The 10,356-nt window shown below is 44.0% G+C and overlaps 1 protein-coding gene across 1 annotated transcript in view; it reads right to left on the reverse strand.

The window, feature by feature from the left end:
- Positions 1-5,877: 5,877 nt before the first annotated feature.
- gtpbp1l (GTP binding protein 1, like) overlaps positions 5,878-10,356 on the reverse strand; it is a 16,537-nt gene continuing 12,058 nt past the window's right edge. The window contains exon 14 of the mRNA XM_080524570.1: positions 5,878-7,829. Within this exon, the coding sequence (XP_080380696.1) occupies positions 7,722-7,829 (108 nt within the window). The 3' untranslated portion in view covers positions 5,878-7,721. The remainder of the gene's footprint in view (positions 7,830-10,356) is intronic.

The raw sequence follows: 10,356 nt of genomic DNA on the forward strand, positions 1-10,356 counted from the left end.
TTACCAGCAGATTAATTGTAAATAGAGACCATGACCCGAGAGAGTCGCCCGCCTGCATGCACACACATGTACGAACGCACACACGTACAGACACACAAACACGCCCACACACACACACACACCTGTCTGGCCTGGTTAACCTCAGCTCTAAGGGAGGTCTGAACTCTGATTCCAGCAACGTGACGGGACCCCAAAATGAGAAGTCTCTGTGAAGGTTCGCTGTCTGTCTGTCTGTAGATAAGACACACACACACGCACACGCACACACTCACACTCACACTCACACTCACACTCACACTCACACTCACACTCACACTCACACACACACACACACACACACACACACACACACACACACACACACACACACACACACACACACACACACACCAGCCTGTTTACAATGGCAGATGTCTAGAAGGCCTTGGCTTTATCTCAGAGACAATACCTTATCTCTTGTCTCCTGCCTGCCCCTGCTGCTGCTGCTGCTGCCATGGAACAAGTAGAAACAAGTGACCTAACTGGCAACAAGTAGCTATAGCAACTTCTGGTATCGAACCACAAGACCGGTTTAGCCCACTAAGCTAAAGCCTAGGTGTTTCCTAGGGGTCCGGGTGGACAGCTGTATCAAATTTCAGACACCTGTATCCTATGTGTGTGTGTGAGAGAGAGAGAAAACTAAACGTACATGACTGCATTGCTATATGACAACAAAGTGGCAACAAGTGAGCATATCCTTCATAAGTTCCTATTTATTTGTAGTACAAGGTATGAGGTAGCGGAGGTGGTTTGGAATCCTGCTCTTGTGATGAGGTAGCCCTGCTTGAGACAGGTTCACGTACGGAAGTGTCACCCACTAGCCTTCAGGATGTCCTTTTGGCCTAATTGTAGACACTTGGGTCTTCCACGTGTCTTCCAACGACGTGGGCTTCGAACCACGCCGGTCACAAAGAACAAAGGACAAGGATTTGCGATTTGAAAGAGCCACATCTTTCTCCGTTTGGAGAATGGCTGCCCTCAGAAAACCCCTCTGCCATTCTGGCACCAGTCAACAAAGCTGTCATACAGCGGTGTACATTACAGCTTCTTCACACGCCACGTCCCCTCGCACGTCCTGGAACGCAACAGATGGCGTCCGTATTGTAGAGGGTTTCAGAATGATTGAGTTGGCAAAGTGTCGCAGTTATAAAAGCAAATGATATCATCCCCCCCCCCCCAACTGTTACTTCCCTTGACGCAGCTAAAATGGCGTCCGCCGTCTATAATCTAGGATGTGTTGTCGATACAGGCAGGGAGAGGTCTTGGTAGATAAATACGTTTCTGTGTATCCGTGACCTCAGGACAGAGTGGGAGGTATAAGGAAAATGTGTACATGGTAATGATAACATTCATCATGACGCCATATTAAGAAGTGTAACTTCTATTGATAGAGAAACGGCCACGAGTCTAGTTTATGGAACGAATAGAAGGGAGGCAAAGAAAAGAGCAGGCATAGGGAACGGAGAGTGAGTGAGAGAGAGAAGATAGAGAGAAGATAGAGAGAGAGAGAGAGAGAGAGAGAGAGAGAGAGAGAGAGAGAGAGAGAGAGAGAGAGAGAGAGAGAGAGAAGATAGAGAGAAAAGACACGACAATAGTTTAGTGAATGGATGCAGGGGAAAGAGAGGAGGGGCTGGAAAGAGAGAGAGAGAGAGAGAGAGAGAGAGAGAGAGAGAGAGAGAGAGAGAGAGAGAGAGAGAGAGAGAGAGAGAGAAAAGAACTAAACAGTGATTACCAAATACATCATAATAAGCCAGTGGACGTTAGCATGCACTTGTGTTTGATAACCTTCCTCATTCTATGTCATGCATTACAATGGAGCCATCCTCCGATTTCCACCTCCACCAGCCTCCCCTGTGATAAGCACACAGTATGGCCCATGCGGGCTACTGATTCTGGCTGCGAGTCAAGAGTTTACATCTGGACGAGTCTGGATAAGAGCCAGAACCATAGCCAGCCTCAAAGTAATGGAAATCACATCAGGGGCTGTTCCCTTGTCTTACGTCAACAAATACCCTACGGAAAATCCTGAGCCGGTGTGATTGCAGGGGACATAAAAAAGTGAGCGGAAAAAGTTGACTTATTTATGACTCGTGGGCGAAAGCAAATAAACGATGAGGGGGGTTTTAATGAGTTGCATTGTGACCCGGGTGGCGGCCATTTTTAACAACACAATTCCGTTCCGAGGGGGAGAGTTGAAGAATCTATTCGATTTTGTTCTGGCCAGCTGTATTTTTTTCCCCACAGCCTCCTGTGCCTGCAGCCCAGCTGTCCACAATCTAATTGGCGTTTTCCCCTGAATAATGGCGTGAACTTTTTCTTTATCGTCGCCGGGCGGGAAACTCCAAAAGTTGCTCTGATTGGTGGGAAATAAACATTGGACGCTGTGGCCCAAATGTCAACCACTAATCCCTCTTAATGAACTGGCAGAGAGAGCAGAGAATGGCGGTGTGAGTGAGAACGATGGTACGTGTGTGTGCAAGTGTGTGTGTGTGTGTGTGTGTGTGTGTGTGTGTGTGTGTGTGTGTGTGTGTATGTATGTGAATGAGAAAGATAGTGTATGTGTGTGAATGAGAACGATAGTGTATGTGTGTGTGAGTGAAAAAGATGGTGTGTTTGTCTGTGCGTGCGGTGTGCACGCGTGTGTAACATGGCACGTGCCTGCCTGCCTGCCTCTGTGCCTGCATGTGAGAAAGGTGGTGTGTGTAGTACGTGCCAGGGTAACAGATTGCTCCTGCGAGGAAAAGAGACAGAAGGTGAGGGGAGTGAAAAGATGTCTGCCAAGGTACTGAGGTTTCATTATAGCTTTATAGGGGGCCCAGGTGCCGGCAGACAACCATACTAATAACACTTGATGCTCTTGCAGAGGCTTCATTAAGCCCTGGGATACATCTCAATGAAGCTAGGACACATCTCTGTGGACCAAGGCTGTGTAATGTAGATGAGAGAAGGCCCCATAGGATGTCTATTAACACCTGATGCTCCTGCAGATAATTATACTATATAGAATATAGATTATATAACTTCATCATGAAGACCTGGGATACATCTCAATGAAGCTCATGTAACACTTGCTAGACTAGATGTAGTCAGAGGTGATTACTGATGTCAATCCTAGTTTCCATTTCATAGCCTAATGCCTTTTGAGAAATAGGTAGGTTTTCAGGACAGCAACTTTCAGTTTACTCAATAACGACTGAAACGTTTGAAAAGATCACACCAATAGAGTGAATGGATTTCCTGATTTGAGTCTTCCTGTTCAAAGAGAAACTAGAAAAGCAAGATGTTTTCACATGACTGCACATTTCTTTACTCTTGACTGACTTGAGTGGTGCAGGCAAATGCCATGTGGAACTGTTGAGGGCATGTATGATACTGCACACCAACTAAGCAAGAAACCTACTAAAACATTCCCATGAGGGACAACTACACTGACCAATATTAGCTATGTAAAGTGAAATCGAACACTTCAAAGACACCGAGGCGAATTCAAAAAGTAAAATAATTGATTGGTTATCAGTTACTGAAAAAGTAGCAGGAGCAGCAACTCCCAACACAGAACCTAGAAGACAAAATGAAGTAGTTAGCAACAACCAAATACTATTGTCATTTGAAAGTTAAAACCATGTAGCCAAATCAAACTTTACCATTGCTGCATCTAGGGATGAAAACACCTCAATAGTTGGGCCTGTTGATGCGATCAAAGATGAGCAGCAGGAATGACTTCATTAACATGCAAAATTAATTAAGGTTCTCAACCTAGTAAATTACCTTTCAACATCCTTTTCCTGAGGGAGAGTGTCAGAGGCGAAGCATATGGATAAGCGTACACACTTGGGTCCTAGACACCTGGAGAACTGCCGCCATTAGCAACATGGCTGCCAGACTGAGGCTGGACTCCTCCAGGGGTGGAGCGGTTTTGGTAGAGGCCTTTTCTGCCTTGCTGGAAGCTTGAATGGGAGTTGATGGAAGCATTTTGGAGCCAGTCCCGAGAGGCCACTGACGCTGGTCTGAGAGCTTTGTGGCACCATGTGGACTTGCTGCTGCACAGGGGTCTGGGCCATCAGCATTTGAACATCTCCAGGGGTGTAGCGGGATCGGGAAAACACCTTTCTATCTCCCTGGAAGCTTGAACGAGAGTTGACGGAAGCAATCGGAGCCAGTCCTGAGAGATCACTGTTGCTGGTCAGAGAGCTTTGTGACACCATTTGGAGCTTTGGCTGCACAGGAAGAAGTACAACGTATCCATTTCGAATGAGAAAAAAAAGAAAAAAAGAAACTAAGTTAAAAGTGCAATATTTTTGGGGTTTGTTTTATACTTTTTAATTCTGTTGGTTTCTTTTCCCGTTATATTAATTATTGTTGATTTATCTTGTTTTGCACATATTTGAAATAAACATTATCAACTAATCAATCAATCAATATGCTAACCACTTCTCAGGTGTGGTTGATATCCTGATCAACTCCTTAGGGTTAAGTTATAACCCAGTGTTTTAGCTTTTTAGCTATGGCAGCCACAAGTCTAATTGCTTTGTTCTGCTTTGGGAATCATTTGATAGTTTGAGTTAATTCATGTTATTCCTAATTCCAAACGGATTCCTACGCACTTCACATCATATTGGCTGTGTCCTAAAGCTCATACTGCATACTGTTTACAGATTTCACGAAACGGCGCCATCTGCTGGTGAGACCAGCTCTGAACGACGGAACGCCACTGATGAGTCTATGCAGACGAGGGAAGGAAACAAAGAGAAGAAGCTACTTTTTAGACTATAGCCTGAATTGGTCTCCTATGCAAGTATTCACAGCCAATAGAGACTTGAGGAACGCATCTCAATAGTGACTGTGAAGTGACTTCCTCTGCATTGTTCCCTCGGTTTACCTGCACTGAAAAGTGCAGATGATGTGATTGGCGGGCCAGGGGCTCTTCCAGTCCTACTTTTTATTCCTAAGTTAAATAAGGACATTGATTTTGCTGACTCTGCTAACTGGGCTTTGCAGGAGTGTGTAGCCGCACAGTGCAAACATCTATCACTTGCGGGCAGAGCGCAATCTACACAGGCTTCACCTGTACTTCAAACACCGAAAACAACTTAAGTGACGTGGAGATACGTGGGGAGCTCAATATGCAATCAGGTTTATTCAAACCACAGAACACTTTTATTTATGTATTTGATTGAAATGTTGCGGCCTATGAACTCTGATGGCAAAACTAAGTCCACTGAACCAGGAATGGACACGGTGAGAAATTGCCATTGGCACTCAACTGAATCAAAGCACCAGTAATCTTTTTGAATTGCAGAGGAGGTGCTTCGATAAACTCACACACGGCGACCTTGAGCTACCCGCGCCTGCTTTCATCAAATCGATCCAAGGCTTTGCATCAAAGAGTACATCTTTTTCAATCCCATTCCGTGTTGGTGTGCAAAGCGCTAGCTTTGAAAATGAGACAAGGAGGCAGAGAGATAGATGGATGTAGCTATATGAATGTGGATACCCTACCGCTGTGAGGTTTGGCAATGATTACTGCTGAGAGCTCAAATCTATACCCTTGAAAGTAGTTTTGCCTCAGCATGAGACCATAGTTTCAGAGGTTGAAAAGTAATTATTGAAAAGCAAACACAAACAGCTCGTTGTCAGCCTGCTTCTACAACTAGTATAACTTTAAACCCAAGGAGGTAGGCTACTGGATACCACCTTTAGATCTCAACCAAGACTAACACCATACGTCACAAAGTAGGGGTCAGAGTTCGGCCCAGAAACGGACTAAAGCCGACTACACCACAATTTGATACTCTGAAACATCTTTATTTAAAAGGATTTACAACAACAACTGGAACCACTCAAGTTAAATGGCATTTCTTATTTTGCACAAGTTAAATGGCATTTCTTATTTTGCACAATCTGTTTGTACATACATACACACACACAACATGTGTCCTTCTCTTTTGAAAATTAAAACCATGCCCTAATAGTACATATTTTGAAAACAAGGAGAGGAAGAAAAAAAAAAAAAAGTAAGACAAGGGAAACAATCAGGGCAGTTTACTGTGTCTATGTCCTGTCATAAAAACCTGATAAGAAGAAGTAGGACGAACTTGCCCAAAGACACCGATCTAAGGTCAGCGTTGCTCTTTCCTCACTAGAAGTAAACACTGGTATTCAGGAGGAAGGTCACTGAACCGAGATCTGAGCCTCAGGGCAACTTCTGCTCAGAACAGGTGATAAAAACCAATGCAATCCTTCACCAAACCCTTATAAAACCATAAACAAACTTTTTCACACAACCAGCTAAAACAAATCATATCAAAAGCTTAGAAAACAACTGTTTAAAATAATGGTTTAACCTCTTTAAATCACGTCCATTATGGCCATTGGCTATGCATCATACAAACCTCAACTCAACTCATATTAGCTTATTAGGTGTGTCTGTCAAGAAACCAATAATAAAGAAAAAAAATACTTTAAAGTGATTATTCTACTCGCGTATTGGACCTATTCTATTGACTTTGACATCTGATTGAGGATAGCGTGCAAGCATACTCATATAAGCCATATAAAGCCTCAACTCCTCCATCGATGCAGTAGCATAAATAATGCGAGACCAAATGTACCCGGATCCCTTTGGATTGATCCTGACTAAAATGGAAGAATATAAGAAAGACCATATTTCCGTGGTAACTTTCTTAAGAACCTCTGAGTTGCACATTGCATTCTTATATACGACAATACTCCTCCAACCTGCCGCTATATTGTGTATTTACCCTGAATAACTAGTCGCTATCCTCAATAACCCTTGCGTTTGAAACAAAAGGCACACTTACTGTATCTAAAACGGTCAGATGTATATGCAAATATCCCAAAACTGACCAATGACTGCTGCCAAGTGAAGAAAAAGAAAAGAAAACAACATTTCATGATGGCAGTATTGAGCCTGTTGAACATTGTGCTAATCCCTCCCTGTGTGCCTTAAATAGACTGTCTCTCCCTATTAGACTGAATCTGAGCCGCCTTGTGTATTCTGCTTTTCCAGGGGTGGGTTATTCGATGTCAGAGCCATAATGAGACAACCATATTCAAACTGGGAGGGAAAAATAACTTAATATTAATGCCAGTTCTTTTCTCTGTGCTACATAGATTACTTTTTTAGATTTTTTAATTGGAACATGAATCAGGGTCGTACAAAGGTCTCTCTAAAACAGGAATCTGGGGTGTATAGGCAAGTTGACTGGAGAGAGAGAAAATCCACTGGGAAGGGTGTGGAAACCTCCATGATAGGTGAGGTCATAATGCTGTAGCAAAAAGGGTGCTGGTTGGTTGATTTGGTGGAGGTGGGCGGGGTCAGAGAACATGAGGGTGTATAAAATGGACATAAGAGCTGCCCTCATTAGGGACGTTGCCCCCGAAATCCTGCTTGAGAAATATGGGACTCAAAACACCTCAGAGGGGGAAGAAATGGATGGGGAGCGATAGAAAAGAAAAGAGGGGAAAGTAAGGAGAGGAGGGGAAAGAAGAGGAGAGGTAAGAGAAGTAAAGAGAGGAAAAGAGTAAGAAGAGATGAGAGGGTGCAGGGGAATGAGAGGAGGTGGGAGAAACAGTGAAAGAGAAAACAATAGAAGGGAGGGAAGATAGTAGGGATGAAAGAGGGATTGGGGGGGGAAGGAGAGATGTAAAAGACAGGAGTTTTAAGCGGTTCCAACTCCTCCAGCAGGTGTCACTGTTGGCGCTGCGTTCAGAGCCTTGCCTCTGTGTCTCTGGCCCCCTCTCCTTCGCCCTCCGCCCCCTGACTTGGGCTGGAAAAGAGGGAGAGAGAGAGAAGAAAAAAAGGAGAAACAATACATTAACAATCCTCGTCGGGTGAATGCGGAATAGCTATAAATCATGATTCCTCCAACCAGTCAAGGAACAAAAAACCCCCTGTTAAAAACAAGTGAGGAAAAAGGATAAGATCAAGTGAGATAAAGGTAAGATCTTGCTTGACACATAGATACAATTCTGACCCAATCTATCATTAGGTATGGTTAAGGGAGGCAGTTTTCCATGGAATTGTAATTGCATTAGTGGATCAGTGGAAACCAGTTCAGGCGGCAACTTTTACAGGTCCATGTTAAAGGGCCAATCTGAGACTCAAAACAAGGACAAAGAGGTCACACCCCTATTTTATTTTGGTAAAGAGCTGAGGGGTGGGGCTGGAAAAATGGAATCACTCTCAAATTCGTAGACAGAGCTATGGATGCCAGGAATGACTATCCAAGGGATCAGAATGATACTGTTAATCACGTTTTAAGAGCGAAACAGTGTTTGTAGAGATGCTCCGATCAGGGTTTTTGGTGCCGATCACCGATCACTGGAATCAGTGATCTGCCGATCCGATATCACCGATCACCGATCACAGCGTCGAAAATGGCAATTGAAGCATTCTATTTATTGTGTAGCATTATTTATGTTTTTAATTATTCTTAACACCATTGACATTGTATATTAAGTATTCAAATGAAATTAGGAGATGAGAAAGTATCATGAATTGACAACCATCTGTTTTATTGAATTCACAACCACCAGTAGCTTACTTCAGGAAAAACAAATAAAATGTGAAAATAAAAATCATAATAAATAAAATGTACACTGTCACATCAAATGTGCAACATTCCACTCGAATGAGAGGAACTAGGGGCTCTTAGAGAACTTGTAGCTTTTTTACTGTAGCTTTCCTGAGGAACAATAAACATACCCAAACTAAACTGCAACATAAACAGGCTATACTATAGCCAAATATAAAATACTGTTTCAAGTCAGTCAGTTTCAAGTCATATTTAAGAGGAGATAAGACAGCAAGTCAGCAATAATCAATAAAACAAAAAAACTAAACCTTGCACCTAAGGAGATTTCAGACTCAAACCTTACTTCTGATTAAGCAGCATCACTGGCAGATTAGCCTTGAGAAATACAAGCATCTCAGCGTTTTTGGCACTCAGCCTGTTCCTCTTATCATCTAAAATATGTCCTGCTATGCTGAAAGGTCGCTCGCTATCTACACTTGTGCAAGGTGCACAGAGGAAGACCTAAAACTTGCGCGCTAATAGTTGTTGTTGCTATGGGCCTTAGCCTAGCTTAGTGACTTCCTGCTCGCGGGGTCACATGACGTCGCTGAACACTACCTACACTACGCTCGTGAAGTCGCTCTGGAACTCTGACCAGCACTCGTGGAACGCCTCTCGTCCAATCAAAGCACTCGGTCCCTTTATGACGTCGAGCCCAGTGTGCGCTTCGGCGCTCTCGGAGCGAATCGACGAACGCAGCAAATGCCGTATGATATTCGTGGTATTGAAAGACCTTGCGTGCGTTCCTCCGCGAGGTATTTCTTTTGAGCAGACATTACAAACTGCATATTTGTTGTCTCTTTCCGACACTGTGTAATATTGCCAGACTGGCGACGCCATTTCTCTATGTAAACCGATCGGCCGTGTTTGATCGGCCGTTTTGAGAACTCAGATCAAAACCGATCAAGGGCATATCGGCCGATATCGATCGGCGCCGATCAGATCGGAGCATCTCTAAGTGTTTGTCTACAATTACAAAGAATGGAGTAAAACAAGCTTATTTTGGGGGTTCTGATGGGGCACGACAATTCAAGTTAGCTCATGAGGTATTTCTAAGTTACAGTACATTCTTCAGAAATCAAAGGCTTTATCATTAATTAAAAGTCCAAAACTGGACGTACCGATGCCCCTTTAACACAATAAAAGTAGGTTTGAAAAAGGTCTTGAATTATTTATTTTCTTTTACTGTAAGTTGACTTTGAGTTCATTCGGTGTAGAACCCTTTTTTTTTTTACCTTGTTCTCTTTGTTGCCATCCTTACATAGCGTCTCCTCCTCCCCCACTGTCTAACGCAGCCAGCCAAGAGAGGGGGAAGGAGGGAGGGAGGGAGAAAGAGAAAGAGAGAAAGAAAGAAGGGAACAAGACAGGTGACGACAAGAGTGACGGGTGTGGGGAGGGGGTTGAGTGGAAGATTGATGGGACGGAGAGATGTTTTAATGGACAGAGAAGTCGGTCGGGTAAGGTCCGGGAAGATATACGGAGGTGTGAGAGGAGGGAGGGATAGGAGGGAGGGAGGAGAGGAGGGAGGGAGGAGAGGAGGGAGGGACAGGAGGGAGGGAGGAGAGGAGGGAGGGACAGGAGGGAGGGAGGGAGGAACAGACAATTAACACAGAGGAGCGGATGAACAAGGGATGACAGGAGAAAAGTGGAATCAAACGGACAGATGTTTGGCACGGCGATGTGCGGGTGTCAGGAGTAGGGGGGGGGGGGTGTTGAAAGG

Source organism: Nansenia antarctica (genome assembly GCF_963989245.1).
Source record: "Nansenia antarctica genome assembly, chromosome: 2".
Classification (NCBI taxonomy): domain Eukaryota; kingdom Metazoa; phylum Chordata; class Actinopteri; order Argentiniformes; family Microstomatidae; genus Nansenia; species Nansenia antarctica.